Source organism: Protopterus annectens, chromosome 10.part0, assembly GCF_019279795.1.
Source record: "Protopterus annectens isolate FY-2018-M chromosome 10.part0, PAN1.0, whole genome shotgun sequence".
Lineage (NCBI taxonomy): Eukaryota > Metazoa > Chordata > Ceratodontiformes > Protopteridae > Protopterus > Protopterus annectens.
In genome coordinates, this window is record NC_056744.1 from 276726801 (window position 1) to 276749661 (window position 22861).

Genomic DNA, 22861 nt, shown 5'->3' on the forward strand with positions numbered 1-22861 from the left:
CAGACCTATAAGCCTGATCAGCCACATCTGTAGGCTATAGAAATAATCATTCTGAACTAATAAATAGAGATATAGATAACTTACAGACTCCTGACCCAACCCATGTCAGATTCAACAATGCACTCTGCATATCTGGACTTTACAAAGGCTCTTGACACCATCCCACACTCAGGAATCAAAGATAAACTATCACAACTAAATGTTAACCTGTATGTAAATCATCAGATAGCAAACTGTCTCACAAATAGGACCCAGGAAGAACTGTCACTGGCAGAGTGCCCCAGGGTACAGTCCTTGAGCAAGGTGGTTAGAAAATCCTGTCTTTGTGGTCCACCTAATCACAAAAGGGTTTGCATCTAGAACAAAAGAGGTTATTGTGCCCCTCTACTCATCACTCATCAGACCCATCATAGAGTACAATGCCCCACTTGGGATGTACCTTACAAGACACCTGCAACAGCTGGAAAGACCACAGAAGTACCTTACCAAGAGGATTACTGGCCTCAAACAGATGCCCTATGCAGCCTAACTGAAGAAACTCCAGCTGTACTCGGTTGCATACCGCCTACTCAGAGGTGATCTCTGCCTGACACACAAGGCCATGTCCAACCCGGAATTGATGGACATGCTCCACCTAAATAAAACAAATCCCTGAGAGCCACATGTTCTAGGGATCTAAACCTCATCATAACGATAAATAGGACTTGGTGGAGGGAGAGATTTCTGTCCCAGAGACTCCTCATGCTTTGGAACAGGATTCCAATCTACATTAGGCAGAGGCCCTCACTAACACTCTTCAAGAGAAACCTTGATGAGTGGATGGGAAACAAAACATTTACCATGGGGATCACTGCAGTAGCTCTGCTGGACAGAGGCACAGGGAACTAATGGCTCTGCTGGACAGAGGCACAGGGGACTAATCTAATGGGGCTTAGAAAGCCAACACATTCTGGCTAGGCTTACAGATGCCCTCGGGCAGATAGCCTAGTACTTACCTATGAACCTATGAACCTAAATACTTTTTAGCATTGGCTGTACTTATCAGTGCTTAAAGCTAATATTAAGATTTTCTGGCTGATCTGCAGACTTGGTGCCATCATAAGCTTCAAGGCAAAAAGAAAAAAAACTGCAGTAAACCACGTTCGAGTTCAGGTACACCCACTCCATCATGTTGAGATGTAAGCTGCATTAGAACTTCTACACCAAATCCTTCACTTTACAGGCATTCTATAACTTCAACTTCATTTTTTTAACTTCTACTTTACTAATCATCTTTTCTACATTCCCTATTTGTGATATTATTTTTTTATTGTCAAATTTCTCATATCTGTATGCCTTTGCCTGTATTTCTCTTCAAATATCATTAGGGCTGCCTTCTTTATATCGATTAATTTGGCTTTTTCCTTTGCATAAATATTGCACCATATCAAATCTCTGTTTTTTCCCCATGTCCATATTTCTTTTCTATACTTTTTAAAAATCTCTAGGTTTTATTGTTTATGTTTTCGCACTTCCTCGGATGCTTTTTTTTCCAAACAGATCAACATCCTTAATGTTCAGGTAGGATCATAAAGCTCTCTTCTTCAAAACAGAAAATAAAACTTGGGACACCAGCTAAACCAGGAACAACTAGGAATTAATCCATGGCAAGCTTCATAATAGTAAGTAACATCATGGCAAAATTTCAAACTCCCCAAATCCAGAGAACACTGCTGCCTATGCAGAATTCTTAACAAAAATCCTTTACAATCATTTACACAGCTGTGTAGTCAGCCATACCTACCTGAAGTAAGCCTAGGGCAAACTCAGAAACAAGCAACCTTAGTAGAATCACACCATCAATAAGTTGTATAGAAAAGGAAGGGAACTGTATCCAAAAATAACAAGTTCAATACCCAGCAATGTAAGAACTCCCTCTGCAAACTAAGTAGGCAACTCAGGAAACTAATTAAGTCTATCAAAGCCAAATTTGAAGTAGAAGTAGCCATCCAGGCTTATGACAATCACAAGGCATTCTTCATTTATGTCCATGATATCAAAGAAAGTATACAGCAACGTGCCAAATTAATTGTAAATGGATCTACCCTTACTAAGCTGGAGGATATAGCAAATCTACTGGCCAATAAATTCAGCTCTAGTTGTGCTCCCCTTTGTCCACCAGACATCTTTCAAGATATAACCCTACCATAATTTCCCCCAACTATCAGTTGGGAACTAGTCCTTAATGCACTCTTAAGGCCAAAAACATTGCATCAGTAGGCCCTGATAATATCCTGGAGTGCCTTCTTAATAGTATGCAGCATAACCTGTCAGGCCCACTAGAATCACTGTTTAACCCTAGCCTCCAAACAGGCTTTATGTTAAATGAATTAAAGACTGCAGCTGTTGTCCTGTTGCATATGGAAATGCCATTCACTGACATGGGAAACCACTTTTCCATAAGCCTGACTAGTCTCATGTGTAAAGCTATGAAAATAACTATCATGAATATGATAAATAATGGCATAGGAATAACTTAGATGGCGGATCCAACCTAGTTTGGTTTTGTTAAGGGCATGTCATGCCTACTCAACCCAGTGGATTTCCTTGAGAAGGTCACCAAGGCAGTGCACATGGGAAAATGGTGCATACTGCCTACTTCAACCTAGCTGAAGCATTCGGCACAATACCCCACTATGGTTTTGTAGACAAGCTTGCAAATTTAAATATAAGCCCAATGGATAGCCAGCTGGCTCAAAGATAGGACACAAGAAGTTAAGATGTGGAGATGGTCTACCTCCACATAAAGGCTAGTCACTAGCAGAATCCTTCAGGACTCAGTGCTGTGGTCACTCCTTTTTTGCCATCTACTTCTTTGAAGTCAGGGTTAACATCATTGGCCTCTGGCTGACCAAGTTCAGACAATTGCAAATTAGGCATAGTCATAGAATCCCCCAAACACACAAAAGCCCTTCGAGAAGGTCTGATACATTGTAATAACTGGTGCTGGTGTCACCATCTAAAACTTATTGCAAAGAAATGTATAATAGCATCTCCCACCCCTGCAAATTACTACATTGATTATACACCTCAAGAGTAGTCTTTGAGGCCAGGGATTTGGGAATGCTTGTCAAGAGTGTCTTGGTCTTTGACCGTCATGTCTCTGCTGTTGTACAGAAATCATTTTATGTTGAACAGCTTATAAGCAAGGGTATGGCATCTAGGTCCAAGGATGTAATTGTTCAATTATACTCTATCCTTATTTAAGCATTCATTAAGTACAATGTCCCTTTCAGTACATACCTGTCTGACAAGTCATATGTGACAAATGGGCATCCACAGAGGTTCTTCATAAAAAAAAATATGATGTAGACAACATGTCCTTGGACGATCATTTCAAAGCCGTATCTATATACCCAGCCTTCTACAGACTGCTGAGAGGTGATCTATGTCTGGCTTTTTTGGACCTATTGCACATCTGCAAAGAAAAACCCACTCTAGGAAACTAATCTTTGTCTGCAACATAAATAAGAGATGCTAAAGGGACAGGTTTACCTCTCAGAGGATGCCCCTTCTGTGGAGCAGGTTTCCCATCCATGTGAAGTAGAGTTCTTCCCTGTATTTATTCAAGCACAACTTGGACCAGTGGATGGGAAATCTCAAATGATCCCCTTGTCTGTCAGCTATATATCTATTTGAAAGAGGAATCTGGTAAGTGCTCAACCACTCAGGCCCAAGTTATATATAGCCTCTTAATATTTTATTTTATTTTACATTTGTTGACCGGGCTAGTCCAACTGGATACATGCTCATTTTCAGCAGAGGCCTGGGGAGAAAATCTCCATTAAGCTAATGAAAAATACATGGATAATTAGCATAAATAACATGACGACAAGTTAGAAAACAGTACTCAGAGTAGAGAGTTTGAAATTCATTATGATGAATGCTAAAGGTTCAAACTCATTGTAAGGTTTTCTTGAACATTCTACACTAAAAGTGAAAAAAAATAGTGTCTAATATATACATAGAGGAAACCTGTGGTCTCAGTAGAATGATTGTTCTACAGTTAGGAAATTAAAGAAGCTTAATAATCCTGATATATGAGATATGGGAGTAAAGTTTAGGGAGATGCGACAAGAGAGAGAGGTGAGGAGGTGGAGTAAAAGGAGAATGTTAGTTTGGGTTATTACAAGGGCATAGCCATTGCGTTTTAAGGAATATTTTTAGTTGCTTTTTGAAAAGTGGTAGTGAGGGAAGTGGTAATGAGGGAAGTGATGATAGATTGCTGGGAAGTCTGTTCCAGGTTTTTCCCCACAGTGTTAGAAAAAAGAGAATCACCTCCTTTGTTGTGGGACTTGTGGATGGTTACTAGTAGTTTATCTGCTGAGTGAATGGTTGTAAGATTTTTGTAGGGAGTGACAAGGCTACAGAGGATTGGAGTATTACTGGGATGATCAGTATCCTATGGGTGATAGAAAGTTGCTGAAATTGCAGCTGGTTTTGCAGTTCTAGCCATCCAAGCTGTTGGAGATTTTGACAGTGATGGGTTCTAAATGGGGAGCCAGTGGCAAATCTGGCGATGTTGTTATAGGAGGTTACCAGTTTGCTAATGTTGCTTTTGGATAGATTAGTGTAGATGGGGGAGGCATAGAGGAGGGTGGAGATCAAATGGGTGTGGGCAATAGTAGTTCTGGCTACAGGGGTAAGGAAAGGTTTTATTCTGTAAAGGGAACCTGGTTTTCTATTTACTGATTTAATGGTTGAGTTAATGTGTGAGTCAAAGTTAAGGTTGTGGTCAATTGTTACGCCGAAGAGTTTGGTTGTTGGGTCAGGTGATATGACAGTGCCATTATTGGACAAAACTGTGAGATCTAATGGGGAGGACTTTAATGTTGGGGTAAACAGCAATAGTTTAGTTTTTTTGGGGGGGTCAGAAGGAGACACCATTAAAGGAACCAATTTTCTACTATGTTAAATACTTTTTGGGTGATGGATTGAAGTTCAGCTGAGGAAGAGGCAGTACAAATTAATGTGGAGTTGTCTGTATATTGTATGCAGGTAGCTTGAGGAAGATTTACATTTAGATCATTAATGAATTAATGAATATGGAGAACAAGAGAGGTCCCAAGATAGAGCCTTGAGGGACTCCAAGGTTAATAGGGAGATGTGTGGATAGGTTATTGTCTCAAATGACAGTTTGTTGTCTATTTTCTAAGTATGACCTGAACCATTGTAAAGCCTGTTTGTCTAGTGAGAGAGATTTTTGAGTATGTTTATAAGTAACTGATGGTTAACCATATCAAAGGCTTTAGTGAGGTCAATAAAGAGTGTAGAGGAAAGCTTGTTGTTATTACAATTTTTGTTGATGCTGTCTGAAAAGGATAAGAGAGCAGTGGTAGTGCTATGGAATGGCCTAAATTCATGCTGGCAGTCAGCTAATAAGTTATTTTGGAGCAGGTGATCAAGTAGTTGCTGGTGAATGCATTTTTCCATGATTTTGGCTAAAGGAGAGACCAAAGCTATGGGGCAAAAGTTTGAAATTTCGGTTGAGTTACCACCCTTATGTAGAGGGATTATGTGGGAGATTTCCCATAGAGATGGGCTGGAACATTTGGTAATGGTTCTTTTTATAAGGATGGAGATAGGATAGGCCAGTACTTTTGCTGCAGTTTGCAGGTATTCGGCTGGTAGCAGATCAGCTGAGGGTATACAAGGTTTAAGTTTTTGAAGAAGGGTGTAGATTGGGGATGTTGGAACAGGTTGCAAGTGAAAGGTAGGAGGTCAGCTAGTTAAGAAGGCAGGCAGACTTGTGTTAACAGGTGGTAAGACAAAATGGTATGGTATCAAAACCTGTCTGATACATTGGGAAAGCATGGCTAGGCTTACAAAAGCCCTCTAGGATTGTTAGCCTGGCAATCATTTCTGAACCTATGAAGCTTGTGTTATACATTTATCTCCTGTAGTATGTGACAGATGATGCAGAGAAATGTAGACCTATGAGGATTACTGAAATGGTGGAGAAAAATATATTAATTAATTTTGTATGTATTTAATCCCTCTGTTAAAGGAAGGTAGCCTGTAGTGCAGTCCAAAATATTTCAATAGCCAGAGATGAGTGTCCTCAGTACCAAATCTGCACATGTAAGAGTAATGAAGACAGTACTGAATATGACTTTACACATCCCAAATATTTACAGGTCGAAGTATTGCCTTACCAATAAATCAGAGGCTAATCCTGAAGATGTCACACTAAAATAAACCAACTGCCTTTTCTTTAATAATTTTAAGCTATATCTTCCTTATACGCAACAGTTTTTCTTAATTTGGATCTTTCCCTTGACCTTCAAGTAAACACTACCTAGCAGCTTTGAAAATGGAAGATTATCAAAGACTGGCAAAGGTATGGTCACTTATTAAGTTTTTATGCAAATCAGGCATTTCCACACTTAGTACTGGGAATCACATCAAACTGTTTAGGTGTAATTGATTTCATTGGCAAATCAGAGTTTATACAGCAGTGAATGAGCCATGAAGTTTTTCATTCATTCATATAAGTGCTTTGTAAGCCTCAGGTTAATGGTGAAGCTGGTACTTGTGAAACCATTCTATGCATTCCTAGGCTTTTCTCTGCCATGCATGCATGTACCTTCCCAGGGTATAAGAGGCAAGACAGAGTGATGCCACTCCTTAGTTCACACCCTAATAGTCTCAACATCATACTTCTGCTCATTATTGTAAACCTGCGCTTAGGGAGATGCAATCCATTTAAGCCTAGAGCATGCCCCAACATCATTGTAAACCTGGGCCTAGGGAGATGCAATCCATTTAAGCCTAGAGCATGCCCCAACATCATTTGTAAACCTGGGCCTAGGGAGATGCAATCCATTTTAGCTTAGAACATGCCCCAACATTATTGTAAACCTGGGCCTAGGGAGATGCAATCAATTTTAGCCTAGAGAATGCTCCAACATCATTGTAAACCTGGGCCTACGGCGATGCAATCCATTTAAGCCTAGAGCATGCCCCAACATTATTGTAAACCTGGGCCTAGGGTGATGCAATCCATTTTAACCTAGAGCATGCCCCAATACCATTGTAAACCTTGGCCTAGGGAGATGCAATCCATTTTAGCCTAGAGCATGCCCCAACATTATTGCAAACCTGGGCCTAGGGAGATGCAATCCATTTTAGCCTAGAGCATGCCCCAACATCATTGTAAACCTGTGCCTAGGGTGATGCAATCCATTTTAGCCTAGAGCATGCCCCAACATTACTGTAAACCTGGGCCTAGGGCGATGCAATCCATTTTAGCCTAGAGCCATGCCCCAGCATCATTGTAAACCTGGGCCTAGGGTGATGCAATCCATTTTAGCCTAGAGCCATGCCCCAAGCTATTAAGTAAAAAGACCAAGTTTATCCTTCAGCTGCTATAGGGATCATACTTGTAGACATTGGAATATGCCATCTCTGGTGTTACCTGCAAGACAATAGACATTGGAGCAGAGCTGGGGATCCCTTGAACCCATGGCAGTGATCCACCACTCTGGAGAGCTGTGTTGATGTAGTTTCAGTGATCTACATTGATACAGCTGCACCCCATAGGAACATGTGCAGGGCAAACCCCAGGAGACAAACTCACATGGTGAAACCATATTATCAACAACATTTATAATAAAAGGAAAAGTAATTTGACCAAAAGTAAGAAGAGTAATTCCCCGAACATTACAGACCTTGTCACCGAAATAAAAAAAACAACTCAGGAGCTTAATAAAAATCCACCAAAGCAAAGTCTGAGGCTAAAATAGCTACGCAAGCCACATACAATCACAAGGTATTTTAGATATATGAAAAACAAAATAGAGAAGAAACCACACAGTAGCACAGAACAAAATGATAAAGCGCTTTTTGTTTATTCCAATAAACAAACTTCTTCAGATCAAGAAAAACAAAAAGTCACAGCTTAAATACTCTCTGGGCTAATACTTACAAAGTCGATTAACTACTTAAAGTGAAAGCTGACTTACAAGACACGCCCTATTTGCAAACACAACTAGACTAAAAACTGCTTTTAAAGTAAAAGCTAAAAATCCAAATAGTCAGACTAAAAGTACAACTAGCGTTGTCTATAAAAATGTGTAAATCTAGCCTACTACTACAGTAGTATGCTATCCTGAAGGATACTATTTTGCATTTCTTGGCATTTACTTTTTGCCCAGTGCTCTGACACCAGTTATTTATCTGTGTCAGCCCTTTCTGGAGGAGATTTGTGTTAGTGAGGCATTCTATGATTGGGCCTAATTTGCAATCATCTGTAGATTTAGTCAGCCAGTAACCACTAACATTGGCCTTGACTTCAGAGAAGTAAATTCCAAAAAGGAACTGTTCCAGGATCGAGCCCTGAAGGACTTCACTTGTGAACGACCTGTTTGTAGAGATGGACTCCCGAATTCTAAATTTATTGTCCTGCATGTGAGTTAGCTGTCTATCCACTGGGTAACAAAAGAGTTTATATCTAACCTCTTGAGTTTGTCAACAATTCCTGAGTGGAGTATTGTGTCAAATACCTTGTCTAGGTCATGGTAGGTAGTGTAAACTATTTTGGCTTTATCCATTGTTTTGATGACCTTCTCAAAAAAGTTCTCCATGTTGAGTTTTCATGACTTACCCTTGAAACCAAACTGGGTAGGTCAAATGTCTGCAGGTTTCCTATGTCATTTTTGATCATGTCCATGATAATTTTTTGCATATGAGACTAGTGAGACTTATGGGTCTGTAGTTTCTAGGGTATGTAGGTGGTCCACCTTTGTGCAGAAGGATTACATCTCCTGTTCTCTAGTCATGAGGCATGAAGTCTGTCTGGGGGTTACAGTTAAATAAGAATTTTAATTTGTTTTTATGGTATTACAGTTACAATCTTTAAGTTTAAGAGGTTGGGATTTATGTAATTGCATAGAGTTAGATGAAATTAATTGAATGCTGTTTTACCATTTAAACCTGTACTGAATGGGGCATAGGCCCTTTTCTTGATTGTGATTGAATACAGCTGATTTTTAACTGCTGAGAAGTTTTTTTAGCTTTAGAAGTGATAAAGGGCTGTTGTCAGAAAATGCTAATCCTTTATTCTGTCATTTTATATTTTCGTATTAAAGTTTTTATCTACCCAGCCTTGTTAGTCCGGTTTAGTTGTTCTCTACATTAAATAAGAATTCCGGCAGACTTGATAGATCATCTTTCATTGTCTTTAGAAGTTATCCTGGGATTTTGTCTGGGCCAATTGATACAGTGTTATTGGCTTTAGCGAGAACATTAAGGACCTGTTCCCTAGTGATAGTAGACAGGAATATATTTTCTGGTATTTCCTGAGGGAAGGTTGACGGGGGCATGAGTAAAGTTGGAGCAGAATTTGTTGGCCAGTAGGTTGGCTATATCTTCTGGCACAGTATAGGTGGCCCCATTAACAATTGTATATTGCCTTTGAGGTTGTGGACATAGCTCAAGAATGCCTTGTGTCTGTCCATAGCCTGAGAGGCCAAATTTACCTCCGATTTGGCTTTGGTAGATTTTATTTGTCCTCTAACTTGTTTGTTGACTTTGATGGGAGTGCTTTTATCCTGCTGGATGCTACACCTCCTAATTTTTGCCATGATTGTCTTCCTTCTGTTATACATCCTATTATGTTGTATTCCACCAGGGTGACTTGATTTTTGAGTTAGTTATGTTTTTTCTTTCTGGTGGGTACTGCTGCCTCCATGCGGCAATTAACATACTTTTACAGGGTATTTGTGAACAGTTCAATGTAGGCAGCAGTGATCTCAGGGTTTTTGGGGGCATGTAATTTTGCAAGGTTATCACTTAATAGAAGGAAGTTAAGTAATTTCTAAACATTCCACGGTTGGCTGAGGTTGCAGGATTTATTTTTACTTTAAAGGAGACCATTTTGTCATCTGTCTTTACTAGAAAAGACATTACACTAAGGGAGTGTGCAGTACTCTCTCATATTAATGATGACCAGATCTAGTATGTTTGTACACCTGGTCAGTGTATTGACAATCTGGAGTTTGTAATTACAAAGTCCAGGAATCTCTGTGCCTGCATATTTGGTGTCATATATGGTTCTCAATAAGAGTCAACTAATTAAAGTCACCCATGAATATGGTACTGGGTTGGATAGTAAGTGTTTAAAATAAGTTTAAATACATGTTGTGAGTCTTCTGGGTCACAAAGGGGGACATATAGCTTGCAAGCAAGTGATATGAGATTTTGCATATGGCGATTTGAACATGGTATGCTTGAGTGCATAGTCCTGTTTGACCAGCCTTGATGTATATTTATTTTTCATGTAAATTGAGACACTTCTACCTTGAGGCCCTGTCTCTATAGTAACTGGTCTAAATGTGTGGAAGGCACTATAGACTTGCACTGCTGGTGTGCTCTCCACAGCTTAAATCCATGTCTCAGTGATCACACAAATGTCAGCATTTTCTAGGGTAAGGAGAGTCTGTAGGGAGTGGATGTTTTTGTTTAGACTTCTAACACTGTGTTATAACACTTTTAGATTTTATTGGTTTGTTTTGCTGTGTTGGAAGAACTTTTAAGTTTGGCATTACCTACAAAAGGCACTATGGGGAAGGTCAATGGCTTAGCTAATATTCAAAATCCTAGAGGGGAGAGGTACAGACCAGCCCTGGCAAAGCAATGTGGTCTGTTTTCCATAACTTTCTATGCTGACAAATATTGCACTCCTTTTGAATGACACCAGAAACTAAGCCAATTATTAAAGACAGTTATCTTTTGTTCTTATTGTGGCATCATCCTTGAAGAAGGCAAAATATTGCTCAGTGCTAGGCTCATGCAAGCCTGGGACATATATTCCAAGAGGGCCATGATGTCTGTCTTCATATAGTCAAGGGAAGTACATCTCAAACCATTTACACCCACATGGACTATCATTGAGCCTTACTGGTACTTGTAGTCCAGTGACCTGTGTGCATGTATAATGTGTAGATTCTGGCGTCTGATAAGCAACTGACTGTGACTTTCTCCTTACTCAACCTGTTGAGAGGGACATCAGTGTGTCTCACAATGGAGTCTTCAATAACCAGAATGTTGGATAGTGTGCTGGCTTGCCTTATGGTCTTTGAATTAGAGGCTCCATGAGATGTGGCTGTATGTGTTGATGTGCATGTTGTTTTGAAAGAGTGCATTCAGGGATGCTGAGAGTGTTGGTTATGTGTACTTCATTCAGAATGTCTGTGGGATTTAAAATGAATGTTAGAAATCACATTGTCTAACAACTTTCTAGCAGACAAAATTTCCTTTATTTCTGACAATGATATGTACCTTCTTGTCTAGGGAGAGAGAGAATGTGAAGCAGTCAAGTACATCCATGTCTAAATGTATATAAAAACACAGATAGACTGACACATACTTAAAACTATCTTTGTATGTTAAGCTGTTAGATGTACCTGTCCCTGTCTGAAATATTTGTACAATGTGACATTGTCTATCTTTCCAGAACAGTCAGCTCAGTATCTCTAATAATGAAATATTGTGTCCAGCATCTATTCCTAAGCATAACAGTAATTAACACGGTCACATTTATTTGCAATTAAAACGGAAACACTTTTCAAGATTATCAGCATCTTTTCTGCTTCTTGTTTCCTTGGTTCCAGTCTTCTGGCGGACACCGGTAAACCAAAAGCTGCCAAAACTTTCTATTCCAAAGGCATGCACTGCTTTGACAGTAATGAATAAATTCAACAGTTTTATGACTTCATTCTTGTTTTTATTCATGTAGTGTGGGTCACAGAAACCTGTTCCACTAACATTTTTTTTGGTTTTGAAAGGAAGAAAGAAACTTTACAATGCTTTTATTGCATACACTTTCCAGGGAATGCCAAGCTACTTGGACAAGACTACGTATTACATGTATTCCAAAAAAATTCTTTTAGGCAAATATGGATGAATAACTTAGAAAGGCATTCACATATATGCAGTTTCACAAGACATTTCTGAAGAACATCTTAAGAATGTTGCTAATAATTGAATGCAGTATATTGCATGCATTTTTCTTATATAATAAATCTGTGGCACTTCAAGGCATAGCAAGTAAACAAGTACACCAGTAAGGGAGTTCAACCGCTTCACCACATTTTATGCATACAGCTTGCTAAAATCCTGTTATGCTAAAGTGTCATTTGCTGAGATAAAAAATTCTAATCTGTCCTTGTACCCCTTGATTTTATGCATACTAAACTTTCACTAATATGTGGCAGATTTTGAAAATTGGAGACACTGCTAGATTTTTTATTCAATGTACCAATTCCATATGGATAAGTCCACTAAAGTGGGATGTATCCAATATCACAACTGCAAGCAATAGAAACATGCTAAATATTATTCTTTAAGTCTGACATAACTACATTAATATTTAATAATCCTGGAAAATCTGGAACATTTGTCTAAAAACAAAGCATGAGTTACTTTTCAATTTTCATGTCATAGACAGTGCTGCAACTGCATTAAAAGTATATATTTATTTCAGTGCCCTTTTTTTCCAAAACTAGGATCACCTACAAAAGAAAAATCAGCTACAAAGTAACGTTGGCTGTATTTTTCCACTGCTAGAATTAAAGCCCCTAGATTGCCTTCTTGATTATTGGTTTAAAGGCAGCTAATCTGTTTCAGTGTCACATGTTATATGACTTCATTGTAAGAAAAGCACGGAAAACAAATGAGCCTATCAGACAACCAATTCTGTTTAATGAACTGCAACATATAAAATGAAGTGCTATATAACTCATGCCATTTAATCAAAAAGATACAGTCCTGATTCTGTTCTATTAATTATCTAAATACTACATGCTATACTTGTTTTATCTTAGATGGCAGATTCCATGTCACTTGATCATGTTAAATGTAGGGAAAATAAATTAGTTTCAGTCACCAATCACTGAGTTGGCTTAGCCCTAAAATTGTGTTAGGCCATAAGCCTAACTACTATCTTTAGAATATTGTTACATCGCCCACTCACTGACAGCACTTGTTTTCATATTAGCCATTGATGTCTTTTTGTATTGTTGTGAAAACCTTTCACATTTTTTTCTGAACACTAAATTCTCATGTTTTCTTCTTGTGCTCAATAGTATCTGACAAAGTGTACTGTTTTTTTTCTGTCTGTTCAATGATAGTTCTTTCTACTCTTCATTCTTTCCTTAATGAATATGTCTGATGTTCATAGAGAAGCCATCTATATTTGTGTTTTCACACCAAAGCTTTAGCATAACCAAGTTATGAGTCTTAAAATGTTAATTCCCAGGAACACTGATTTTCCATTTGTCCTGGGAAAAATTCCAGGAAATCCCAAATTTAGACATTTGGAAAAACTCAAGTATTTCCATGGAGTTTGGCATTTTAGGCCAGGGCACTCCTTCATGACAACCTGCATTTCTTCTCATACTTATTTCATATTAGACACTCTGCTTGGTTTATTAAATGTTCTCTACCCATAAGCTGTTTCAATGCTGCATGTACATAAATGCAACAGAAACATGTAATTCAAGCCAAGAACATATCATAAACTATATTTAAAATTTCCTGTAACAAAATCCAGATTTAATTGTATGAAAATGAAATTTCCTTTTTAATAAGTATAAATCAGCATCTCTGTTGGATTTTGATATATTTCTTCTTTCACTGTTTCTCCTGCTAATGGCTTTGATTAATTATTTTACCCTTCTCCTCTTGTATTCACCAAGCATACCCTGTGATTCAGTCATATGGAAATATGTGCCAAAAAGACATCTACAGTCTCCAGCAATGTGGAATTTTGAAAACAGCAGGGACTCTAGTCATGGAAGAAAATATAGTTTATTGTTCATCAACATAAGCCTGCATCTTTTTCCAAAAAAACAAAAGTCTTATGGTGTAACAAACATTCACACAAAGTACATTCAGTCCCGATGTGCAACAGATAGCAGGTTTCTTTCTTTCTCTATAAACGTGACAGTAGATCTATCTTCTGGAATCCTATAACTTTAACAATCCCAAGCTTCCTCCTGGTGCCTTTCTTCAGGTATTCATTCACCTCCCCTTTCCAGGGCTGCTGCTCGAGATATCAGATCTCCACAAAGAATAGCAAATTGCACTTTGCATGGACTTCAGCCCTCTTATCACAAAGCACTAATTTTATGATTAAGCAAACCTTATCCAGATAGCACAGCAAAGTTTCTCTCTGCTCATAAAAAAATATATACTTTATCTATTTACAGGAAACACTTATTTTGGTATGCTTTATTCTAAAATACAGCACTACTTACAATGTTTACATTAATATGAGCACTTTATTTGGTGAGATCCACCATGTCACATTAATATATACATTTATTGGTGAAAGCGTGGTGTTTTCCGTCACTGGTACAGTCTGTCAAATTATGTAATGGTTGAAGTTCATTATTTCGATCATTACATAATTCAAGCTGTTTTGACCTTTCTTCATGTTTGTGCAACCCTGGAGTAAGTATATTCAATTTCAAGGGATGGGGGCAAAGTCCCCAATGTAAAAAGCTGTTTTTTGTTTTACTTTTCATAATCAAAAGTGTAACCCATTGATTTACATTTGTGATTACTTTTATGCACTGATTTTAGTAGTGATTATTCATTATAAACACACACACACACACACACACACACACACACACACACACACACACACACACAAACATATATATATAAATATATATATATATATATATATATATATATATATATATATATATATATATATATATATATATATATATATATATATATATATATATATATATATATAGGTGTAGTTAAGCAAACTGATTTAAAATCCAGAAACCCATATGATTGAAATCATATGGTTGACATGTTAAAATGTCAAACATTTTGGCTGAGATCCTGGTACAGCTGGTGTCAGGGAATGTGCTGTTTTCCGCTCTGCAGTGAAAACTTGAAGTGTATATACATATACTTTCATGGGATATGGGTGTCATAGAAGGGCTCTCCCTCTCCCTTGCAGAAACATTGTTTGTCTTGTTTGTGGGATTTCAGTGATATGAAATAATGATATGGTCTTGATCATATGTGTTTTGATATTTTACATCGCTGATCTTATGAACTAGAGCCATATATATATATAATACTCCAGTAGTTGGTGCATAACTCTAAGCTACAGATTTTCACAGAATGTCCAGATTTTTGCCTCATATTTTTGGTGTATTCCTCATAAAATTTCGGTTTTCTGGCAAATCATTTACAACTCATTGAGGGCTGAAGTCAGAAAATAATGACTAGACAATTGAGTTTCAGACTTCATATTCTTCAGAAAATTTGTATTAATGCAAAATTTGTTATTCTATCAACATTTTTTACGTTTGTAAGAAGAATATTTAAAAACTGTCCCTATTTTTGGGCCTTTGTCCCCCCATTCTGTATGGCTTTGTCCTGATTTCTTTCTCTTACAAGTTGAGAGGTATGAGTTGGTGGAATGCTTAGTGGATGACATCTGTTTAATTGACCACATTTAGCTGACATACGCAGATGGTCAGAGGCATGTAAGACCAACAATCCCTGGATGGGGGAATATTCCTGTTCTCTGGGAATTGTGTGATCTCAGAGTTGGTATATATTAAAAAATATATATATATATCTATATATCTATATATCTATATATATATATATATATATATATATATATATATATATATATATATATAGATATAGATATATATATATATATATATATATATATATATATATATATATATATATATATATATATATATATATATATATATATGTGTGTGTGTATATATATATATATATATATATATATATATATATATATATATATAAAATGCATTTATTATTTTTTTCTTAAGGAGAGTTGCATATGCTGATGTTCTTTCGTGGTGCTTAAGTGATAATAAGACATTTTATTTTTTTCCTTTTGTGGCTGATGTTTTCATTGTTGACATTTGCATCTGTCAGTGTGATTAGATATGTATACTATTTAGTTTATCAGCTCTGGTCAGGTTTTCATATACTATTTTGTGAACAAACCCAGCCATCCCTGCTAGAAAGTTTCTCTTCTCAAATTCTCTTTGCAGTCTGTTTGCATCAGACAGTGGTTTGCAAAATCATTATGTTTTGTTGTTAATTTTGCCTATTTGCCTCCTGCGCCTATGTTCCCTAATAACTGGGTGTTTTTCTTGAGTCAAAAAATGCCATCACTTAGTGACATATCAGACAGCTTTACTGCACTGTTTGACTGTATGGCTAGGTCCATGGGTGTGGCTCTTGCAAGGCTCCTTAGTGATTATTTTTCTAGGAGATGCCAGGTGATTATAGTCTTAAATAATAGTTGTTTATTGTGATCAAAGTGTTTAAGTGATGTGGGGTGCTGGTTTATTTTGATGGCATCTAACTTTCGTAGGTCTGGAGACATACAACATAAAGAGAGTATGTAAACATTCACATCTACCTTAATGTTTCTGATCTCACCTTTTTCTGCGTCATATTCACCTGCATGGATCACCTGAGCTAATGTCAGAGTTGCTCAGGTTTATTCATTCAAGTTAACATCAGCTTCTGATAAAATGTCTTGATTTATATTCAACCAAAATAAGAATATCTGCACGCTATTGTTTAATTAGCGCCAGGTCAGTTACCACTGAAAGTGTGAGGCAGGTTCTACACTGCCAGTCAATAATAATTCTTTATTTCAGGTACAGAAAGCTTAATATGTGAGAGGTGATTTGCAGGGAGACCTGCTCAAAATTTACTTCTATGAGTATTTTTTTATGACAGGTAAAGTATATGTGCTACTATTATGTGCTGAAATTATTTTTGCACTTGAGTTTGGCATTCACAAGCTGTTGTTGAGTTATTGTGATATAGCCTTGACTATGTGAATGAGTAAAATAGAAATTAACTCATCCTTTCTTTATTTAAAATTAACTGGCTTTCTTTTCATTTTTCATCCCTTAAACAATGGTTTTGAACTGTTACATTGATCCTTTTCTTTCATAAATGATATCATTACAAAAGGATGTTGGTCCAGGGTTACCTCTTAGTATCTTATTTACTGGGTTTTGGAACAATTTTGCTATCAAATGTATTCCATAAATAAATATTGTGTACTTTCATAAGCATGTTTGGTTCAAGAAAGTAGCCATATTTTTCTCACCTGTGGAAAGATCAACTTGGCATGTGAGATCTAGCTTTTAGGTTTTATAGATATATTCATTGTTAATGTGATGTAATCCACTACAATGTTCACAAACCCTCCAAAAGCAATCACAGCATTTGCCTTGCTTATGGCTACAATAATTTGCACTTCTGGTTTCATAGGTTCTGGGATGGTTTCTACTGGACATACTCTAGCTATGTGTACTGATAACGTTTTGTTACTGTCTGCTTCCTGTAATGCCTTTAATTATTTTTCCTCCATTGCTGCTGTACAAAAAGGCTCTGTTCTACAAGTCTGGATCACTTATTAACTTTGATGTCTATCTGAAGTCTTAACTGGATGTTTTTTATATCACACAGTGTAATAGGTCATGACGCTATTCTGACATCTTATATACCACAGGAAACAGTTAACTGTCTCCAGTTCCATTGTATGTTTAACCCATATAGCTGCAGTATATTAAATCTCATTATGATCAATATTTCTCTTTACCAGGTATATCACCTAAAGCAAAAAACTTAGATGCCATCAAAATGCACCAGCACCTCAAGTCACTATCAAACGCTGGTCAGAATAAAAAGATTTATTTGTATGCAGTCATTAAAAAAAACTGTTACTGAATTGCAGCAAGAATTGAGAGACCACCAACAAGCCTTTGTAGTATTTGCATTTTTGCTTTACTATGGATAAATAATATTAATGGTTTTAAGTTTGAATTAAAGTAGTACTGAAAAAGTTGTATATGCCACGGATGTCAATGTAATTCTGTTTGCATAGAAGAAACTAAAGGGGAGTATAACAATATGAAACATGGACACATAACAGACGTACGCGTTTCTCAACAAGAAAGTCAAGTAGTAGTGCATTTAGTCAGGTTTTGGGCTGCTTCTATTGCAGATACTCAAAATATGCTTATTGATACATTTTTGATACTGTCTGCTTCCTCTAACCTCGTAACATCTTTTTCCATCATTGCTACTGCTGTATGATAAGTTGTTTTTTACAAGTCTGGATCACTGGCTAAACTTCATGAGTTTGTGTTTCAGGCCTATTTTGCAAAGTGCAAAAATAAAATAAGAGGTAAAACAAATGACCAGATTTTCTGCACAGAGAAACAGAGATTATGACATTTAATAGCAAATTCTGTTAATTCCTTTCCAGCGTGTCTTTTGAATGTGAGAGGAAACGAATGCACTCTGTGAAAATCCATGTAGGTATAGCGAAGATGTGCAGACTCTGAATATAAAGGAATCTGTTTCAGAGCAGTAGAACCAGTGTATCAATAAAGGCTACTGTGCAAATGTTTTTATTTATTTATTTTAACATTTACTGATCAGGAAAGTCCAACTAGAACAGAACCTATTTTCAGCAGAGCACCAGGGAGAAATGCTCTAGATGCATGTCTTTAGAAATTTCACTTGTGACTACAGCATTCAGAACCTTAGTCCAGATAAGCAGTGATGTCTTTATACCCAAGTGGTACATATGAAAGTATGTATACATTTGAGCAGGTGGTACACTATGCTGCCATTCTCATATGTCATTTACCACATCCAGAAAAATTAATTTTAAACTTGTTTCTCACACACACACACACACACACACACACACACACACACACACACACACACACACACACACACACACACACACACACACACACACACACACACACACACACACACACACACGCACACAATGGAAGTTAAAATAAAGTAACTCCACAAGAAGTCAAAATTAGCAAACATGAAGATAATTAATTTTTTGCTGGTAAAATCTCCTGTATGAAAAAACATTTCTCATAATCATTGCAGATCCCTAACTAGAGTGAGGTGAAGGATTGGCTGCCTTGAACTCAAGTGTAAATGCAGTGCTGCTCTTTGTCAAGGTTTCCTAAGTAGATTCCTGTATTGGATTCATGGTAGCAGTGAAGTTCAGTGTGTGCTAGGAACTGTTACAAGGTGCTTATTATGGCTGTGTCAAGCAGCTTGCTACAGTAACAGAACCACAGAAATTTAGTAAGAGACTAGACTTAAATTCATATATTATCTTCCAGACAAAAATTAAAGGTCATCCAATCCATTTTTATATAACACCAAGTTAAGCTTTCCCAGTTTACTAGCAAAGATTGTACTCCACAAAAATAATCATCTATATTTTGTTCACTTAGGCAAGCTTTTATTTCTAACACTGAACAAAGATTTAACAATGCTATGACATAAATGTTTTAAAAATCCTGACACTGATTTTTAATTGAAGTACTAATGAACTAATGTTAATATACCTTTTCCTATGAAGTTTCTTATGAACTATTGTATCAGACTTATAAACTGCTTAAACCAAAACGGAATACATTTGCCAAGTTAATATAGTTTCTTTATTGTCTGAAACTATTTCTGTGACATTTATCAGAAGTTGTTTTCATATTATCAATTTTTCATCATTTTTTATTATCTAATAATATGATTCAAGACGCAGGGAGTAAAACACAATCTAGCTAATAACATCTGAAAATCAAAGTTAAGTTTTTAGTATAGGCGCATAGGTATTATTACTTCAGCAGTTAAGGTGTCTAAATGGCATCTGCTGGGGTGTTGGCCGTGCATGAGAACTGCTGCATTTTGTGAAGTAAACAATCAAAATATGTTGTTGTCTTTTTTTTTGTGGGGGGGACAAAGCCTTGCCACATCTACATCTGTATCCTTGGGTAAATAAAGGATTTCTTCAGGACACAAAGGCATGCAGTTTTTATTAATATGGTTTTCAGAAAATATTCTTTTGGACAGAAGTCCTACCACCCTGCCATTATATATACAAGACTTTCTCCACACACACACACACACACACACACACACACACACACACACACACACACACATATGGACACACATTGACATAAATAAAAAAGTGGAATGCATCTTTTTTTTTCCTTCTAGAAAAATTAAGGTTTCCAGATATGAATTGTCCAAACCTTGGTCAATATTATTCCATGAATATAATCAGTCTATTTCATATGTTCGAAGGTATATAACTTTGAAAGTTTAAATATCGAATATAAATGTTCAAAGTTATAAAACTTCGATCAAATGTAAAATAAAAAAAAATAAAAAACTAAGGGATGTAGGCAGGAGGCAAGCCACCCTGCACCCCCCACACACCCCCACTCTTTAAATATACCAACTCCGAAACCACACTACAGTGCAGTAAAGGAAATCTTCCCTTTACCACACTATAGTGCGATCTCGGAGTTGCCTACACTACTCAGGTAAGCTCTGTTTGTTTTTTTTTTTTTGTTTTTGTTTTTTTTTATTATATGTTCGATGTTTGAAACTTCAAACATTTAAATTTGATTATTTAATGTTTGAAGTTTTCAAACTTCGAACATATACTATAGACCCAAATATGACAGCTCAGTTTTCTTGCAATGTTTATAGTTCTTTTCTTTAAATGGAATGTGAGATAAAACTGAAGTTTTTAAAATGCTTACATTCAGGGAAAGCATATTTTTAAGAATGCATATACTGCTTATACGTTTTTTAAAGTGGCAGTGCTATTGCTAAGAAGATGGTATTGGAGCAGTTAAATTATGTTCCCAGTTCAGATCTGAGTTTCTTGAGATATTTCTGTTAGAGTTACAACTGGCTTTAAATATTCCTCTATATCAGTATTTTTAGCAAACAAATTGTCAGAGCTTGCAGTATACCTCTGATCCAAAGCATTCCTCTCAAATGGTAACATTGTGCTGCATGTAGCCATAGGGTTTCCATTCAGACAGACACTATTAAATTCATTAGTTTCTCCCTTTTTTTCTACTTCCTGAGCACTACATATAGGTATGCGTACTGTTGATGTTTGGTCAAATAGTGAATAATCTACTTTGTAAGAATCTACTTTAGCTCTCAATATCTCCTTAAACCGATGACCCCATAATATTTCTTGAGGTAGATATGAGCTCCTAGACTGATGAGATATTCCAGTTGAGTCACAAGTATGAGCAAATGTCATCAGAATCTCAAAATCTTCCCTAGCAAAGTCTCTTTTGCTTAGCCTATACAGTGGACTTTTTTTATTTATTTCATGTATGATTGTAACTGGAGTAGCAAGAATAATTTCATCATTAACTAATTCAAGGTCATGATATTCAACTATGACTCCATTATTGCTATGAATCTTTTTTTTTAATAGTTGCACTCTGACTTTACCTTCAACCATATGGTTTTGACGAAAGTCTCCTAACCGACACATAAAGCAAAGCTTCCCATCCCTCATAGCTATCACAGCATTATTACTAAATCCTACGGTGTGGGATCTCTTCCTTGCAGTTGCCATTTTTGTCAAAGCTGCACCAATGATAAAAGCATCAATCAAACAGCTGAGGACAGACTGAAAGATGACAGTAAGGATTGCTGCAGGGCATTCCTGTGTTACATAACGTGAACCGTACCCAATAGTGGTCTGTGTTTCAAGTGAAAACAAGAATGCTCCCACAAAACTGCGGACATTCTCAACACATAGAGAATCTTCATTGTTTTGGAGATCTCCATGTAATACAGCTGTGATCCAAAAAACTAACCCAAAGAAAAGCCAAGAGAGAACATAAGATAGTGAGAAAATAAGAAACATGAGACGCCACTTGATGTCAACAAGAGTTGTATAAATGTCATGCACATAACCTCCCCATTCTCCATCAATGTGCTTGAACACAACATTGCATGTCCCATCTTTTTCCAGAAATCTCCTTGGCTTTTTCCATTTTCTAGTAACTGAGGAATCATAGTATTTAGTCTGAAGGTAACTGTCTTCCTCGTTGTTTGCAGCTTTATATTGTACATAATCAAAATCCATTCCTGTGTTCTGTTTCTCAGCCAAGTAAGAGTTTGGACCTAGAAAAACAATATAAGACAAATTAGCATACCATTCCCTTTCTACGTCTGTAGTTCATACACAACAACAACTTGAAAATCTAGTTTAGTTTATTATTGAATGTACAACTATAATGTCTGTATATTTTTATTGTGGCAAATTAAAATTGCAGGAGAAATGAGACATAGTAGCTTCAGTGCTAGTGTGCAATGTGGAAAACTTTCAGTGATGTATGCATTCATAGGTGTATGTACGTATGTATGTATGTATGTGTGTGTATATATATATATATATATATATATATATATATATATATATATATATATATATTATATATAAAGCAAGAGAGAGGTAGATATACATATATAGATCTGTAGAGATATATATGAATTTATAAGGTGGATTTATTCAACAGACCCTTTTCAGCTAACACCCATGAAATAGGAAACCGCAGACTGTTTACACAAACTGCATATAACCTTATGAAGTATGTACAATTAAAATTATTACCAGAAATACACAATTAAGAATCACTGTAGGTATAAAAGTAGGAATATAGAACGCCAAATCCACGGTATCTTGGAACACTACCCTTTGTTTGTTTCTAGGTATAAAACTAGAAAGAAACACTGCAACTAGACAAATAATTAACACCATCATCTGGAAAATAGTTTACAGTAACTTATTGAAACACTTAACAAAATATGCACAGATAAGATCCAAATAGGCCAAAGTATTCACTGAACATTTTATTTGGTCATGTCATTTTTAAGAGACCAACAAAATTCACATCAGCCCGGA

At 36.6% G+C, this 22861-nt stretch overlaps 1 protein-coding gene across 5 annotated transcripts in view; it reads right to left on the bottom strand.

Annotated features, from left to right (window-relative positions):
* Positions 1-20372: 20372 nt before the first annotated feature.
* Positions 20373-22861, bottom strand: part of LOC122813046 (inward rectifier potassium channel 16-like) — a 1081538-nt gene continuing 1079049 nt past the window's right edge. For all 5 annotated transcript variants that reach the window (XM_044085157.1, XM_044085154.1, XM_044085155.1 and 2 more), the window contains one exon: positions 20373-22080. In XM_044085157.1, the coding sequence (XP_043941092.1) occupies positions 20795-22080 (1286 nt within the window). In that variant the 3' untranslated portion in view covers positions 20373-20794. The remainder of the gene's footprint in view (positions 22081-22861) is intronic.